Raw genomic sequence first — 18,772 nt, forward strand, 5'->3', positions numbered from 1 at the left:
AGAAGGTTTACACGCCTCTTAAAAGGTGTTTAAGTCCATGTACCTAACCAGAAAAGATACTAAACTGGGGACCTCAAATCCAACTCTGCCTAACATGTACAAATCAACTTTGTCCTTGGAGCTCAGGATTAAAGAAATGAAAAACTGTCCACAAAGCACAGTCGTCTCAGACAGACCCTAACCTCAACTTCTTAAAGCACCTAAAATTTTGACCAAAATACTATGGCTCCTGTTAAGTACAAAGGGGGGGGTGCATATTTCAGCATTAAACCACAGTATTACAAAACTTGAGGTCAGAAAGCATGTTGCAAGAGCCATGTGACACACACATGACGGTCAGCTAAACTGATGGGCCTTTTAGGGAAAACGTTTTACGGTAATTGACCAAGGCAATAACTGAACTCTACTTCTAGGACAAATACTGATTTGTGCCTAAAAACAAAAACAAAAAAAAATCTTCTTCCCCGGCGTCTTCTGACACAAGAAAATTACCGATGAATCCTCCAATTATTCGTACACTGCTGGAGGGTTTCTTGGAGGGCCATTAAGGGAGCCCAACGAAGTATTCCCGGAACGTGGACGCCAGTTCCCAGGAAAAGCACCAGGCGTGCCCTATCTGCTCCGGTGACTTCCCGAGTGAGCAAGTGAAAGAAATGCATTAACTTTTCACGACACCTCGGGGAGCCTCATTCCCCAGCTGCAGGCATCCGAGTCGGTAACCCAAGCGCCCGCGGATCGACGCGGCTGGACGGCCCGAGTCTTCGTCCGCCCCGGGGGCGGTCACAGCGGCGCCCGTCCACACCCGTCTTCGCTTTTCCCCCTGACCTGTGCGACACCCAGTGACTTTCGTGTCCTCTAAAAAACCACACGCTCCCCGAGCCCAGGGCTTCTCGTCAAGAACTCCGGGGGGGGGGGGGGGGGAAAGAACTCAGTCCGCGGGAGCGCTTCGCAGCTTCCCTCCCGGATCCCACGCAAGCCCGGAAAGCATCCCTCTTCCCCGCAGCCCCGCCGGGGAGGACGGCGCAGGGGCGCCCGCGCGCTCGGGGGGACAGGAAAAGCGGGTCTCCACCGCGCCGGCTCTGACAGCTCCCGCCGAGCGCGGCCGCGGGGTCCCGGCGGGCCGCAGACCCGAGCCCCGGGCCCCCGACACACGCCCCGCGCCGGGAAAACAAGTCTCCTTCCCGGCGGCGGCCCCGGCCCGCCGCCCCACCCCCTCAGAGGCCGGGCCCCCGCACCCGCAACGCGCCCCGGGCCTCCACCCTGACGGGGTCCGGGCCCCGGTTCGCCCGGCCGACCCCTCCCCCCGGCCTCCCCTCCGCCGGCAGACAATGGGGCCCGACTCGCGGCCCGTCCGCCTCTCCTGCTCCCGGCCCCTGCCCTCCGCGCCGCGGCCCAGGCCCCCACCCCCGCGCCGCCCCCCTCGCCCCCTGGACGCCTTCCCCGGCCGGCCCACCGCCGCAGCCGGCCGATGCTCTCGCTCTCCCTGCACTCACTATTCAGGATTCATGCTGGACATGTCACTGCAGCTGCCGCCGCCGCCACCGCCGCCCTTGCTGCCGCAGCCGCCTTCTAGACTCTCCGCGCCACGGGTAACCGGAGGGGAGGAATGAAATAGGCTGTTCCGGGAGAACAAACGTCTTCCCCCACTCCGTCCCCTTAGAACACAATCAGCAGCCGCCGCCACTCAGCTATCGCTTCCACCCAAAATGGCCGCCGGCGAACCAGGAAATAGGAAAGCCTTAGACCGAGGGGCCTTTACACAGCCCAGGGGGCGGGCACACCGCGAGGCATGCCGGGAAAGAGAGTCACGAGCAGCCGTCAGAGCGAGACACGGACGGCGCGGCGGGGCCACCGGGACTCGGCTTCCCGCCACGCCTCGCGCGCATGGCGCATGCGCACTTGAGGGGTTGTGGCCCATCCCATTCCCCAGTCTCTGACAACCCCCCTCCGCCTCTCCCGGTTCCCCTCCCCGCTGACTCGCTGGCTAGGACTTCGCTCGGACTCCCCCTAGCGGATTGGCTAAAGCCGAACGGCCCCGGTGACGTCATCAGTGAGACGTGGCAGGCTCGCGAGTCAGCGCCCCGTGGGGGAGGGGGAGGAAGGAGGAGCGGAGGGCGGTGCCGGCGGCTGGTGCCGGGGGCCTAGGACCCGAGTAGGGGGCAGAATTGGGCACTGTCAGGGTCGATCTGAGCGCGGAGGCGGGGAGGAAGAAGGGCTGCTGGATGCGCCCGGGTGCGTCTGCCTCCGGACCTTCTTCTGCGGGCTGGACCCGCTTGAAGCTTGAGTTTCTTGATGATCCTTGGACGGAAAAGGGAGGAGTGGGGGCCGGGCTGCTGAAAACTTTGGGCCTCTGGAACACATGAAGCTGTTGTGTCAGTTCCTTTCCTCGCTCACCCAGCCCTACAGGTTCCAGTCCTTGTCCTGGCTGCAGGCTTTGATTTCAGCCCTTCCCTGATCACCCCAGCCTGGATCCTAGATAATGAATGCTGTACCACCAGTGGACTTTCTCCTCTTTCCTGCCCTGGCCAGACTTGTCTTCCTGACACATTTCCATCTCGATGCCACCCAGAGAGGTCTGGCCTGCTGCCAACCTCCCAGTTGAATTGTTATTTATTTTTAGTTATTTAATTCTGAGCCGTTCTGCAAGATTGGAAGAGAATAACCCATAGAAACGTGAAACATTCTCTCTAATACTTAGAAACACAGCGTAATAGTGGTGTGACATTTAAAAACAGAAAACAACTTGGTCTTTAATCAGCTCCTGAACTAAAATCTCCACTGAACTTTAACACATTATCTTGGGTTATTTAATTACAAAGGGCATAGTATAATACATTGTCCAAAGTTTATCTTCCAACTTGTTCTAAGAACCTAGAAAATTATCTCCCAAGACTGATTGCAAAATCACTTTGAATTCCCATGACACCAAAATGTGGGAAGAAGGTAGCTCTTATTACTAGCCGTTTATTACCTCCCTCCCAAATGTGTCTTACCTGGCATTGCTGTCAAAAGTAAACTGAAGTAACTTACAACATGTTGGCTTTTTAAATACACAGGAATACCACACCAGAAATACATAAAAGGACCAATGATAAACATAAATGTTTATTCTTCTGGACTTTTGTCCCTGCTTATTGTGATTTCACAGAAGAACTCAGGAGGATCAGAGAGATAATATAAGGGGTAAGGAGCTTGTCTTCATGGACAGATCCTGGATTGATCCTCCTCACACATATGGTCTCATGAGCACAGCCAGGAGTGACCTCTGAGCACAGAGCCAGAAGGCCCTGAGCACTTCAGGGTGTGGAACAAAAACTACAGATAAATAACGCATGAAGATAGTTCTATTAGTGAAGCTAGCACAACTTTTGCATGAAGAAGACCTGGGTTAGATACTGCTATTGCATGGTCCCCTGAGCACATATCTAGGAGTAGCCCTTGAGTATCACTAGGTGTGACCCCCCACACACACATACACACACCTCACCCTAAAGAAAAAAATTAATAGAGTTTGGTAGATCATTCCATGGCTGAAGAGCCTGCCTCGCATAGGTAAGGCCTCAAATTACATCTCCAGTTCAGCTGCACGCTCTCAGCTTCTGGCTGCTCTGGTGGTGTGTGCGTCTGTGTTTGTATACCCAGCAGCTTTGCTGTAGGTGATCCCTAGTCCTGCACTACAGTCAAGCATTTAAACCAGTGTGTGCAAATTCTGGTAAGCACCGCCACAAAAATGTGAAAGCACCACCTCCAAATGTGTATCTGATACACAGCCCTTCACCAGAGCAACAGCATGACATCAGAGGGAAGGAGGGAAAACAAAAAGGGGTGTTGGGAAAGGTAAGGAAAGTATAAAGGTGGGAGGAAGGGAGAAATAGAGGAGAGAGAGTAGAAGGAAAGAAAGGGAGAGGGAGGGAGGGGCACACCCTGCAGTACTCAGGAATACCTCCTGGCTCTGGATTCAGGAGTTGTTCCTTGTAGTGCTCCAGGGATCATACTCAGAAGCATGCACTCAGCCCATTGACTTATCTTTCTGACCCAAAGTAGAACGTTTAACCTCTCACCTTGAATGTATAGTCCTAAACTTCCCCTAGTTACCTAGTTCATTTTCAACAAAGAATTACTTCATAGGGTCTGAGGAGAGAGAGAGAGAGAGAGAGAGAGAGAGAGAGAGAGAGAGAGAGAGAGAGAGAGAGAGAGAGAGAGAGAGAGAGTGAGAGTGGGCCTGAGCACTTGCTTTACATGCTGGAAACCTGGGTTTGATCCTGACTACCACGTGGTCCTACAAGAATTGCTAGAAATAGGGGGTGAGGAGTAGTAACCTCTGAACAGTGCTGTATGTGGCCCCCATTTTTCAAAACTACCTTCTAAATTTAATTATTTCTAAAAAGTGCTATTTTTCCCTTTTGGATTCTTCCTACTCTTTTTACCCCACACTCAGAGGTGCTCAAGGATTACTCCTGCCTGATTCTGTGTTCAGAGATCACTCCTGGCAGAATTCCAGAGACCATCTGGGATGCCGGGGACCAAACCCAGGTTGGCTGCATGCAAGGAAAGTGCCCTTCCTGCTGTACTATCACTTCGACCTCCTAAACTTAAGCTATTCTCATAAGAAGAAAGAAACCCAGCTGAGATTGCTCCATTTTTTACTGGCTTGTCACCTGCGCTACAGCCAGTCCCATTCCCTCCAATTTGTTCCTCTTCATACTGGGAAGAAACATTTCCTTCCAAATGCTAATTTTTTCCTTTTTTGAGAATATAAATAGGGGATTGGAGAAATAGTGACACAGCAGATGTGGAAGGATGGAGTGCCAGGTGAATTTTAGTCAGTTTAACTTCCATCCATGGAAAAAGTATCCACTCAAAATAGATAATGGGAAGGCTGGATGGTGGGAGATAACAGCAGATTGAAGAAGCCCCCAGCCAGTTTCTTTTTCTCTTCACATATGCCCAGGCAGACTGCAAGATCAGTTTGGCTTTGTGCACCCAGACAGATGACAGAATACAGGCAGGGCTCAGACACCCAGGCAGAAAGCAGCATCAGGCAGGGTTCAGACACCCAGATAATAACAAGGTCCAGGACACAGAAGTCTCACCCACGTGCACATGGCAATAGTTGGAGATAAGGAAAACCAGGACGAACCACTGGGATGCAGTTTGAGAGAGACCTAGAGACGGGCACTTCGCACAGGAGTCTCACCCACAAGCATCAGGGTTATGACTGAAGACCAGGAAAGACCAGATGATGGAACCAGTGGGGCACAGTTGGAGAGAGGCCCAGTGGCAAGACAAGACTGGATAGAGAGTGGCGTAGAGACCAGACCAGGCCAGCATATACTGGAGGTGAGCAAATGGCAAGGGACAGGACCAGGGAGTCTACATGGGCTAGGCATCTCTAAACTGAATGAATGACGTTGTACATACATCAAAGGAGAAACCTGGACATTGCAGGGGGAAACTGGACCCGTCTATATGACCTGTACAATAAACTCTAACTTCTTCACCTTCCGAGGTTTATATGCAAATCTTCATACAATTCCCACCAGCTCAAGAAAATTCACTTCTGCACTAACAATAGTACCAGGAAGGCAATTGCATTGTAGATGGCCAACATGGGTTCAATCCCCAGCATTGCTTATGGTCCTCCAAGCACTGTCAGGAGTGACCCTTGGTGTGGGACCATAACCTCCTCCCCCCAAATAAAAAATAAAAACTTCATAGAGCAATTTATATACCTAAGAAACATGGCTTTAAAGGTCTGTAAATTGGGACCAGAGAGATAATACCTGGCAAGGTAGGGCTCTTGCCTTGCAAGCTGCAGACCCAGGTTAAATCCCTGGCCCCCCATGTGGTCCCTTGATCCCTGCCAAGAGTGATCCATGAGCACAGAGCCAGGGGTAAGCCCTAAGCACCGCTGGGCATGGCACAAAAAAACAAGAATTTTTTACAAGAGAAAAATGGGGAGACAGGAGGCAGGGAGATTAGTTTAAGGTAATTAGATTCATTTAGTCATTGGATGATGTGCCTGACCTGGGAAAATTGCATCAAGAATAAAAAAAGGAGGGGAGATTTCTGAGGGGTGGAGAGAGAATCTAAAGGTATGAAAGCAAGGAAGGAATTAAAACAACAAAACAAACAAACAAGACAAAACGCAGCTATCCGAGATATTCAGTTTGCCTACAAGTAAGGAGTTCAAGCCCCCAACAGTCAAAGAACAGGTGCCCTTTGATATCAGAACTGTCAAAAAATGTCCCCCTGGGGCTGGAGTGATAGCACAGCAGGAAGGGCATTTGCCTTACACACAGTCACCCGGGTTTGATTCCCAGCATCCCATATGGTCCCCTAGCACCACTAGGAGAAATTCCTGAGTGCAGAGCCAGGAGTAACCCCTGAGCATCGCCGGGTGTGGCTCAAAAAGAAAAAAAAAAAGTCCCACTTATGAATCAACACAGAAAACAGGAGATTATTCAAGTGAGACAAAGACAAACACTATTTAACAATAACTCTTCCAAGAGGGACCCGACCTCAAGTTCACTGAAACAAAAGACAAACATACAGACATTTTAAAGCTAAAAAGAACTGAAGGAATGGGGCTGAGGAATATTTAAGGAGACTAGCTTTTGGGACTAAGACAATGAGGTTTGTGAATTGTGCTTATTCAAAAGACAAACTTTACCTCTGTATGAGAGAAAACACGGGTGAAAGAGCACGATGTGCAATGTCTGACTGTGAGAGTCAACTCCCCAGATGTTTGCATTTCAAAGAGAGAGGAAGTAGAAGGATAGAAGGGGGATTTATAATTGTGAATTTTCCCAAGTAACAATTACGAATGAGTTTCTGGGGCCTATCTGTCTGTTACCAGGTTTGGCAGGAACAAACAGCTTCTCTAGGCAGCTCTGAGCTTTCTCAGGAATTTTAAGGAGGGGCAGAGGTCATTGTAAGGATGTGTCCTTGAACTGTTAGAAACTCCTGGAGATGTTTGTCCAAATCAGTGCGTAGAAAGAAAACAAAATTATTTGTGCTGACAGACTATAGTTTAGGTTTATTAGTTTAAATTTTATTTGCAGCACCTTGATTTACAGTACTGTTCATGACAAGGTTTCATGTATAGAGCCTTCCAATACCACATAACCCACCACTGTCTCAGTGCTTCCCCCGCCCCCATAACTTTTCCCTTTTTGGTAAGTTCAGTTCTATAGAGCAGTTCTCATTTTCTGTTGCCTCTGGTCATTTTTTGTTGCCCTATGGAGTGATAGCACAGCGGTTGGGCGTTCGCCTTTCACGTGGCTGACCCAAGTTCGATTCCTCTGCCCCTCTCAGAGAGCCTGGCAAGCTACTGAGAGTATCAAGCCCGCGTGGCAGAGCCTGGCAAGCTACCTGTGTATATTGGATATGCCAAAAACAGTAACAATAAGTCTCTCAATGAGAGACGTTACTGGTGCCCGCTCGAACAAATCGATGAGCAAAGGGATGACAGTGACAGTGATTATGTTTCTTTATGTCTCACATACGAGAGAGATCATTCTGTGTCTGTCCCTTTCCTTCTGACTAACTTCACTCAGCACAATACTCTCCATATCCATCCACACGGCAGCAAGTTGATGATTTCATCTTAAAGCCAAATAGCATATGCCACAATTTCTTTCTCCACTTACTTGTTCTTAGACATTTGGGTTGTTGCCAGATTTTTGCTATTATAACTAGTGCTGCAATGAACCTAGGAGCACAGATATCATTTCTGAGTTTGGGGGGCCTTGGGGTAGACGCCAAGAAGTGAAATTGCTGGGTCACATGGAATCTCGATTCCTTGTTTCTTGGAAAATGTCCATACTGTCTTCCAAAAAGGCTGCACCAGGCAACATTGCCACCAGCAATGAATGAAGGAACACTGATTGCTTTTTGTTTGGGAGGGCTCCTTTTGGGGAGTTTTGGGGGTTCAGAACCTGTGGCATTAAGGGCTTATACCTGGCTCTGTGCTCAGACATCTCTGCTGCTGGAGCTTAGGAGGCCATATGGGGTGCCAGGAGTTGAACCCAGGTCAGCAGCATACAAGGCAAGCGCCCTACTGCTATACTATCACTTCAGTCCCCAAAATTTGTAGTTTTCATAGGCAAAAAGATTGAGACCTAGTTGAGAAGGGAACTCAAAGGGGCCTCACTAGAGTTTGGTCAAGGAGAAAGTTTTTACAAGACAGAATTTTGGATTTAATTAATGCCCAATCATTGTGTATAAAACTTCCTTGTGTTTCTATAACCGTGAAGTACTTTCTTTGGGGTTTTGTTTGTTTTATTCTTTCTTAATGGCACACCCAACAGTGCTCAGGGATTCTTCCTTGTTCTGTGCTCCAGGGTCATCCTTGGTAGTGCTCTGGAGGCCATATCGTATTAAGGATCTATTATGGCCCTCCTGCATGCATAACATGTGCTTGAGCTCTTGAGCTCTTTCTCCGGCCCCAGTTGATCTACAGCTAGTAGACAGCAATGGTGAAATTATAAAACTGGAAAATGGGGCTGGAGTGATAGCACAGTGGGTAGGGCATTTGCCTTGCATGCGGCTGACCCGGGTTCAATTCCCAGCATCCCATATGGTTTCCTGAGCACGTCAGGATTGATCCCTGAGTGCAAAGCCAGGAGAAACCCCTGAGCATCCCCAGGCGTGACCCAAAAAGTGAAAAAAAAAAAACTGGAAAATATTTTCAGGATTTTGATTTCCCTGTCACCATCACTCACTTCTTTCAAAAGCTTCTTCACTGACCCAGCCTTACCCCAAACATGAACCCAAATACATGTTGAACTCATCCTGCTTTAGTTTAAGATGTTTTTACTTCTACCTTATTTTTAACCGCCTGTCAACCTACAGACTATCTTCTAGTGACTTAAGGTGCCTTAACTCTACCCAGCTTTGTCTTTCTTTAGATGGAGAAGAGGACCTCATAGGGAGAGGAAGAAAGACTCCATAGTCCAGAGGTAGAGATGCAATTGTTCACATTCTCTTTTTGCAGGGAGGGAGTGATAATCTCACCTGCAAGGACATCTTATACATCTTTGGATTTTACACTTCTCTGTGTCTCTAAGGCTTAGCCCATAATAGATCTTCTAAAAATATCTAGTGCTTGATTTTTGTTTTTTTATAAAATCAACAAATACAGAGGCCAGAGCAATAGTATAGCAGGTAAAGAGTTTGCCTTACTGACTCAAGTTGGCTCCCTGGCATCCCATATGGTCGCCCAAGCTTACTAGGAGTAAGTCCTGAACTCTGCTGGATATGCCCCCCAAACAAACGAACAAACAAAAAACCGCAGCATTTTAATAGTCAATTGTATGGGACACAGCTAGTGGTCATCTTTCTCCATAACAGCATATAGTCAAGACAAATACTTTTAAAGTATCTTTTTGAAAACACTCATATATCTTAAAGTATTTTATGCAGTACCTAAGTGTTTTAAGCGCTAAGTGAATGTAACTGAGTAAGTCCTAAATAGAAGCAAATCACACTAGGCCAGAGAGATAGTCCAGTAGGTAAGGTGCTTGCCTTGCAAACAGCTGGCCTGTGTTTGATGACCATCACTTATGGTAGGTCTCCAGAGCTCTTCCGGCAGTAATCGCTGAGCACCAGAGCCAGGAGTAAGGCCTGAGCAAAGCTGGCTGTGCTCTTCCATTATTTAAGGGGGAGGAGAGAGAGAGAGAGAGAGAGAGAAAGAGAGAGAGAGGAGGGAGAGAGAGAGAGAAGGAGGGAGAAGAGGGGAAGGATGGGAGGATGAGAAGGGGGAGGAGAAGAGAGGCAGTGCTCAGGGCCACTGTGCTCAAGGATCACTCCTGGCAGTGATTAGGGCACCACATTCAGTGATGGGGATCACACCAAAGTGAACTATGTATAAGACAAGTGTCTTAACCCCTGGACTCTGTTTATGGCTGCAGCAATGGCTTTTCTAATGGGGGTCTTATTTGGGTATTTTCACCATGGCACTACATGGGAGTAGCACTGTAGCACTGTAGCACTGTTGTCCGTTGTTCATGAATTAGTTTGAGAAGGTACCAGTAATGTCTCCATTGTGAGACTTGTTGTTACTGTTTTTGGCATATCGAATATGCCACAGGTAGCTTGCCAGGCTCTGCCGTGTGGGCGGGATACTCTCGGTAGCTTGCCAGACTCTCCGAGAGAGGCGGAGGAATCAAACCCAGGTCAGCCACGTGCATGGCAAATGCTCTACCAGCTGTGCTATCGCTCCAGTCCAATGCGAGTAGATAGTACCTTATCCTTCCTTATCAGGTGACTTGTTTCAAATTATTCTCTTATTAAAAAAGGGGGGGAGTCTTCACTTAACTTAGATTAATTGGATAAGCTGATGTTTACATAAGTGAAAGAGTTGTTGATGCTGGAGCTGGAGCAATAGTACAGTGGGTAAGGCATTTGCCTTATGATCCCCCAGCACTACCAGGAGTGATTACTGAGGCAGATCCAAGAGTAACCCCTGTACATTGCCAGATGTAACCCAAAAAGCCAAACAAAAAAAAAAGAGGTGTTGATACTAACTTGGGGATGTGGCTGAGAGAAGAGCACTTGTATTGCAGGTGTGAGGATCTGGGCTTGATTCTTAAAATTGGGGGCAAAAAGTTACTGTTTGACCTCTGATCTCTGTAAATTAGACTGATAAAACATTAACAGGGCAAAATGTGGCTCAAGGGTAAAATGAATGCCTTACTGGAGCTTGATGCCCACCATTGCAAATAAATAATAAGAAGAATATTAAAGAATTTTATAAACAAGTGCATTATGTACATATGTGCGATCACCTAAAGATGATGAATTCAAAAAAGTTAGAACTTGGACTTTAAAGGATTTTGAAAGAATTTTAAAATTATAGAGATATAACAAAAGAAAGGGAAAAGACTGAGTTTCTAGGGAAAGCAAGTTGTGGGAGGGAATGCATATTTTGTATGTGTAAAATAATTTCTATACATCCTGTGTATAGAAAAACTAATAGAAGATAAGGGCTACTTAGTGAAGTTTGCTAAGTAGTTTCCTTTGGTGATGTCTCTGAACTGATAAGTAAATAGACTTGTCTCCAGGATTAACTTTTCTCCTTCCTGGTATAGAGAAGGTGGATACATCTTCACAATTTTATGTCCTGCCCTGTGAAAGCAAAAGTGGGAGGAAAGACAAAAGTTTTATTTATATCTGCTTCTTCTCAAACGCCTTCAGTTCAAAATAATCCTTAGATAACTGTGGCATGTTTCGAGGATAGCATATCCTGCTACCCTTTTACTCTGGAATCAGTCAAGCTAAGCTGAAATGTCTGTGCCTCCTGGAACTCATTTGTACTCCATTCTCACACAATGGCAAGCCTCATGGACAATTTCTGTGGTATTTTTTTTGGGTGGGTAGTAGTTTTTTGTTTTGTTTTAGGCCACTCCTGCAATGGTCAGGGGTACTCCTGGCACTGCACTCAGGGACTACTCCTGGTGTGCTCTATGGGCCATGTGGGATGCTGAGGATCAATCCTAGGTCAGATGCATGCAAGGCAAGATCTTTGCCCTCTGTAATGTCTCTCCAGGCTCTGTCATGGACAATTTCTATTTCTCCCCATAGCACAGCGGTTGGGCTTTCGCCTTTTACGCGGCCGACCCGAGTTCGATTCCTCCGCCCCTCTCAGAGAGTCTGGCAAGCTACTGAGAGTATTGAGCCCGCGCGGCAGAGCCTGGCAAGCTACCCGTGCGTATTGGATATGCCAAAAACAGTAACAATAAGTCTCTCAATGAGAGACGTTACTGGTGCCCGCTCGAACAAATCGATGAGCAACGGGGTGACAGTGACAGTGAGTATGACTACATAACTAAGTTGAATAAATGAAAATCATGACATAGCACAGCAGTTATATGGGAACTTAAGATCACTATCAGGGTTCCAGGTAGAAATCCTGTATGGTAGCATAATATGTTCTGGAATTGAGTCCAGGTGGCAGGGTGAGCAAATGAGTTTATCTTTTACTCTTAGTTTTGCCACAAGCAGGAAATGAATCAACAAGAAATCTTATCAATAAGAGTTGCTGTCGCATTGCAGTCTATCCTGTTCTCATTGATCCTCTCATTCATTCAACAATTATTAGTAAGCACCTATTCTGATATGACAAGGAGATAAACCAATAAAACTGACTAGGTCTATGCTCTTGTGACAAATGTGAGCTCCTACAAGAGAGATATTTCTCAATGAATTACTATATTTATCAAATCTAAGAAATTATTGATTTCTATCATGATTGAATAACACCTTGTCAAGAAAAGGAAAAACACTATCATAGGGGGCTGGAGCAATAGTACAGTGGGTAGGGCATTTGTCTTGCACTCGGCCGACCCGGGTTCAATTCCCAGCATCCCATATGGTCCCCTGAGCAACGCCAGGAGTAATTCCTAGGTGCAGAGCCAGGAGTAACCCCAGTGCATCGCTGAATGTGACCCAAAAAAGCAAAAAAAAAAAAACCCAAAAACCCCCACTATCATATTACATATATACACTTATTCTATTTTAGCATAGCATAAAAAATTGTTTCCCTGAATATCAGCAAAACAACAAAGACAAAACTCAGTTGACTGCTTACTCTTAAAGAGGAGAATTATCTTAGGAGTTTTTGTAGACTCAGCAAAGGGTAAGGACAAACTTGAGCTATTTATAAAATTTAAAATTCTGTTTTAAGGCCATTTCTGCCCGTTCCCCACTCTCCGAAAGCACCACTCTGGCTTGTACCCCAGCTCAGAGCTCCGTGCTCCTACCCAGCCACAGTCGCTGCCGCCAGCCACCCTCGGAATCATCCACTGGTACCTCATCAGCCATGAGAAGATGTTCTCCGACATCTACAAGAACAAGGAAAACACGGAACGGGCTGTGCCTGGAGTTCAAGGGGAAGATGGTCAGTCGGACACAGTTTAGCATTGATGACTCGCTCATTGGTGAAAATGCCCCTGCCAAAGGCCCCGAGTACGAACCACCAGCACCATGATCACTGGTGTGGACATCATCCTGAACCATCACTTGCAGGAAACCAGCTTCACTAAGGAAGCCTGCAAGAAGTACATCAAAGATTACATGAAATCAACTCAAGGCAAACTTGAAGAACAAAGATCAGAAAGATTTAAACCTCATAACTGGGACTACAGAGCAAATCAAGCACATCCATGCAAATTTCAGAAACTACCAGTTCTTTATTGGAGAGAACACGACTCCGGATGGTATGGCTGCTCTGCTGGGTACCATGAGGATGGTATGACCCCATATATGATTTTCTTTAAGGACAGTTTAGAAATGGAAAAACATTAATAGATTTGGCAATTACTTTGGATCTATCACCTGTCATCCTAACTGGCTGCCGCTTTTGATCCACACAACACCAGGTCAGATAACAGGAACTGATGTCATCTTGAGCTCTTCATTTATTTTGACCTTGAGTTACTTGTAGTAGAGGTATTGTTTTCAGGGGGAAACAACAACAACAACAAACCAGGTAAGTTGTCTTAAAATAAAAAGTTATTTAAACTAATTTGAGGGGGAAAAAAGCCTGTTTTAAAAGTCATTGGAAGGCCGGAGTGATAGTACAGCACGGAGGGAGCGCATTTGCCTTGCACGTTGCTGACCTGGGTATGATCCCATCTAGTCTCCCCCAAGCAACGCCAGGAGTAATTCCTGAGTGCAGATCCCTGAGCATTGTTGGGTGTGACCCAAAAAGAAAAATAAATAAATTAATAAATAAATAAAAGTAATTGAAGGGGGGAGAGGGAGCATTGCAAAGGGATCATGTTAGAACCGTTTGGGATTGGAAGACACTTAAAGTATTCAAAAAGTCTTCATCTTGGACTGGAGCAATAGCACAGCGGGTAGGGTGTTTGCCTTGCACTCGGCTGACCTGGGTTCGATTCCCAGCATCCGATATGGTCCCTTGAGCACCACCAGGGGTAATTCATGAGTGCAGAGCTAGGAGTAACCCCTGTGCATCACTGGGTGTGACCCAAAAAGCAAAAAAAAAAAAAAAAGTCTTCACCTTGAAGGCTTAGAAGGGTGTTCAAAAGGCTGGAGCATACCCTTTCATGTGGGAGACTTGGATTAAGTTCTTAGTACCAGACTCATGAGCGAACTCTAAGCACTGCCAAGTATGACTCCAGGAGGCAAAAAAAAAAAAAAAGAGTCTTGGGGGTATAAATTATAATTTGATGATTAGTTTTGAAGAGTTGATGAGTCATTCAAGAAAGCCATAGGATCAACTATAAATCAAGTCTTCTTTTTTATTTGGTTTTGTTTGGGGGGCCACACCTGGTGATTATTTGGAGTTACTCCTGGTTCTGAAAAAAATTTTTTTTTCTCATGGGACAGCCTTGCAAGCTTCCCATGGTGTATTCGTATGAAAATCCAGTAACAAGCTGGATCTCATTCCCCTGACCCTGAAGAGCCCCCAGTGCAACATCGTTAGGAGGGCCGAGTCAAGATGGACTTCTAAGATCTCAGGGAAAGGACGAAATGAGATGTTACTGAGCCCGCCCAAGAAATCGGTGATTAACGGGATTTTGTGATTTTTGTGATTGTATGACTCCTGGTTATGCACTCAGGTATTACTCCTGGTGGTGCAAAGGAAACTGTACAGGATGCCAGGTATTGAACCCAGATCGGTCACATGCAAGACAGGTATTGTACTATCTCTCCAGCCCCTCAACTCTAAATTCTTTTGCAACCTTTGTCTTCATGGTCAAGGGTTTCCTACATGAATAAAATTATATTGATGGGGCCGGAATGATAGCACAGCAGGTAGGCATTTCCCTTTCCTTGCATGTAGATAGACCAGGTTTGCTCTCCAGCATCCCATATAGTCCTCTGAGCACAACCAGGAGTGATTCCTGAGTGCAGAGTCAGGAGTAAGTCCTGACTGAGCATTGCCAGGTGCACAGTTAAAGATATGCAAATGGTAAAACTGTGAGAGGGAGAGAGAGTGAAGCAGGTTAGGTGCTTGCCTAGCACATGCCTGACCTAGGTTCGATCCCTGGCACCCCATATGGTCCTCTAATCACCTTCACATGTGACTCCTTATCTGAGCACTACTGCGTATGACCCATTTTTTAAAAAATGCTATGAAAGGAGAAATGTGGGGGGTTTAGGTGCATTTAACTAAACAGGTATCTCAATGAAGGTGCAGAGGTCAGAAAAAGCATCTTTTGAGGACCTTGTTCCCGAACTCAGGCAAAATAATGAGGCTGACTAGATGAAGAAAGAGCAGAGAGTATGGAAGGATGAGATAACACGAGCAAAGGTTCCATGGGAGGAAGGAATGTGGTACATTTGAGGGTTTGTTGAAAGATTAGCAAGGTTGGAGTGCAGGGAGTAAGAGGGAAAAAAAACAGAGAGTGAAGGCTGGCTGGGTCTGGAAGTGGGTAGGGGGCATCATGAAGAAAATCGTCACTACCGTGATATAGAATGATCTTCTCAGTCCTGGGAGATGCAGCCAAAGGGCTAGCACATGTGCTTTGCATGTAGAAGGCCCAGTGACATTCGAGCACTGAATTGGGAATCAGGAGTACCCCCCCAATACCCTCTTCTCTCCCCACCCCCGAGGCCCACAACAGGAGTGATTTTGTTTGGTTTGGGGACTGGCAGCGCTCAGAACTTCCTCTTGGCTTTATGCTCAGAGAACTCTGAGAGTTCTCGGGACCATGTTCAGTGCTGGGAATTAAACCTGTCATGTGCAAGGCGAGCACCTGAACTCTGCACTATCTCTCCAGCTCCAACAGTGGTTTTCCTAAGAACAAAACAAGAGTGCTCTGAAATCTGAATTTTGTATTTCCAGAATCAAGATCTATCCTTTTCACAGTTTTTAAAAAGGTGAACAAACAAGTCTCCACACTGGGCTGCCTTAGCAGCTGTGAATTCAAGTTGTTGCCCAACAATAGCAAAACCAGTTCTGAAATTTCCTCCTACATGAATTCAAACTTGTGATCAAACAGGTTGTCTTGACTCTGGTCTGGACATCGAACCATGCCCAGGAATACAGATAAATCTGTCTTCAGAAAGAAGAGTTCTTTCCAAGTATTTTATTTCCAAATCAACCTTTTTTTTTTTAATCTAGGATTAAGATCCCTGCTATAGGGCTGGAGGGATAGCTCAACAAGACACTGTAAGCCCCCTGAATATCATAGGCAAAACCCACCAAACACCAATTTGGGGATATTGTTTCTGAGCACTGACTGATGTGCCTTTGCCTTACAAAATACAAACAAACATGAGTGGGGGAGTCGGGGTGAGAAAAGGATTGTTGATAATGGTGGAGGGATCTTGAAACATTGTTGGAGGGACGGGTATAGCAACTTTGACTTCAATAGTCAAAGTTGCTATAGCCTCGATGAGACCTCGATAAAAATGTTAAATTGGGGGGCCAGAGCAATGGCATAGCAGGTAAAACCCTTGCCTTGCATGCATCTGACCAGGATTCAATCCCGGGCACCTCATTTGGTTACTGTAGCTCATCAGGAATGATATCCGAGTATAGAGCCAGGAGTAGGTCCTGAGTTCTGCCAAGTGTGCCCCAAGACCCCCCAGAAAATCAAATTAAAATATATCTGCTATTTAGTGATTTTTCATTTTATGTGCATTTGTTAATTCATAAAAATGCGTCAATAATATCTGTTAGGTATAAGGTATCAAGCAAGATCTTAGGTGAAAATTGCTTCTTAATTTGTCTGGAGTTGGTTCTGTTTTCTGGGTCACACCTGGCAATGCTCAGGCTTACTTCTGGCTCTGCACTCAGGGATCACACCTGGCAGGGCTCAGGGGACTGTATGTGGTATCAGGAATTAAATATGAGTCAGATGCATGCAAGGCAAGTGCTTAAACCTCTGTGCTCTCTCTAGCCTCTGCTTCCTGTTTTAAAGAATCATCAGTCTTTGAGGACAGGTTTAGACTACAAGGTCAGGTAATATTCTTTATGTAGGGCCCTCTGCTCTGATTTTCTCTGTTGGGTAACCAGTTACTCAAAAATAACATTGTATTATCTCTCCTGGTTTTGCGTGTGGACTGGGTTCAGCTCAGTAGTTCTTGATAGTATGTCTGTGCACTTGCTGTTATAATCACCTGGGACTGCAGTCATCTGAAGGCAGAAGTAGGTGAGATATCTATGAGGCTCACTTGCCTGGCTGACAGTTGATGTGCGATGTCTTGCAGGAGCATAGTTGAAAATAGAAGCTGCTGGGTCAGTTAAATACTGTGCCTGGAACTTCCTCACATCACTTCCAGCATATTCTATTAAGCTGAGTAGTCACAGGGCCTCCCCAGATGCAGGAGATGGAGAAAGACTCCACTTCTTCATGAAGGAGTGGCAGGTCACATTGCATAAGAGAAGCAGGATGAGGTGGGAGCTCACATCAGAAAGTCCAGTTGGAAGAGTGATAATGTTTAGATAGAAGCCTGTACCAAGCATTGTAGGAAAAAGAAAGGCATGAAAAACAAACAATCAAACAAACCCCCACCCCCACCCCCCACCACCATGCATGGTTCTTGCCTTTTAGGTAGTTGTTAATAATGCAAAACTTACAGTTGAGAGAAAAAAAAAAGTTAAGGTACTTCCAAGATCACATATCAGTATAAACAAATGAATAGGCATCTTCCACTCGATGCAAGAAAAGCTCTTCTGAAAGTAGGAATTCTTTGTGAAAATCCAACTAGGAACTTCTTTGATATTATTTGAAGGGCAAAAGTGTATAATTAATTACTTATCAGTTTTCTAAACCATACCTGTCCTAGATAATCCTTGAAGATAAAACCTTGAAAAACACCAGTATTTATGATAAAGCACAGGAAAAGAAGTCCATAAAGAAAATTATAAGGGGGATATGAAAATACTATTATGGGGAAAATAGTATCAAGAAAAATTATTCAAAAATTGGAAATGAGACCAGAGAGTGGTTGTGTATTCTTTCAGTGTTATGGTGAAGCACTGTTTATCAGGCCAACCAAAGATGACTCAGTTTTCGAGAATGTACCAGTCTTTGACTTTGCTCTTTATTAATTAGCTAAGAGTTAAGATCCTATAAAAAAAGCTCTTACTCTTACTAACACTTTGTGTGTCTGGTGGGCAACTGAACAATTTTTCCCCAATAGTAATGGTCAAATTAGTAATTAGTTGCTAAATAGGCTGGAAGGGGCATTGAACAGAGGATGACTTAGAAAAGTTTCTCACATGTAAATCACTTAGTATGAGCTGACTCTAGTACACCACCTGGTAACCTCAAAAGTTATGGATTATTACCCAATAGAACAAAACCAATTTTTCCCTCTAATTTAGCGATTTTATTTTAAGATTTTTAAATGATAATATAAACTCTGGCTTCTCAAAATAGTCTTTGAACCAGTCTTCCCACCGTAATAATTTCCTCATTAATTAGTGAGTTGATTAAATTGTGACCCATTTTCATTTGATATTTGCATAAGCCATGTTTTTTTAAACTATTTTGAAAATTATATTTTAATCCTGAGTGCAGTTTCAAGGAAGCCAAGTGAATAATTTATACTCAAGAAGAATGTGAGTCATAAGGAGAAAACATGCCACACCCACTAGAATGCTAGATAAAATATCAGATAATGATAAAAGTTGGCTGGGATGTTGACAAACCAGACCCTTCATATACTACTGGTGGGAATGTTAGTAGTACAGCTACGTTGAAAAACAGCACAGCAGTTTTTCAGGTTTTTAAACAGGTTTTAAAAGGTTTTTAGATTTTTTTATATGATCTAACAATTCCACTCCTAG

At 45.5% G+C, this 18,772-nt stretch overlaps 1 protein-coding gene and 1 pseudogene across 1 annotated transcript in view; one reads left to right on the forward strand and one right to left on the reverse strand.

Annotated features, from left to right (window-relative positions):
- The window catches only part of RAB1A (RAB1A, member RAS oncogene family), a 28,544-nt gene extending 26,807 nt beyond the window's left edge, over nt 1–1,737 (reverse strand). Inside the window, exon 1 of the mRNA XM_004609174.2 lies at nt 1,494–1,737. Within this exon, the coding sequence (XP_004609231.1) occupies nt 1,494–1,516 (23 nt within the window). The 5' untranslated portion in view covers nt 1,517–1,737. The remainder of the gene's footprint in view (nt 1–1,493) is intronic.
- An 11,067-nt stretch (nt 1,738–12,804) lies between these two features.
- LOC101557882 (translationally-controlled tumor protein-like) lies at nt 12,805–13,308 on the forward strand (annotated as a pseudogene).
- The last annotated feature ends 5,464 nt before the right edge of the window (nt 13,309–18,772 follow it).

Source organism: Sorex araneus, chromosome X (assembly GCF_027595985.1).
Source record: "Sorex araneus isolate mSorAra2 chromosome X, mSorAra2.pri, whole genome shotgun sequence".
Lineage (NCBI taxonomy): Eukaryota > Metazoa > Chordata > Mammalia > Eulipotyphla > Soricidae > Sorex > Sorex araneus.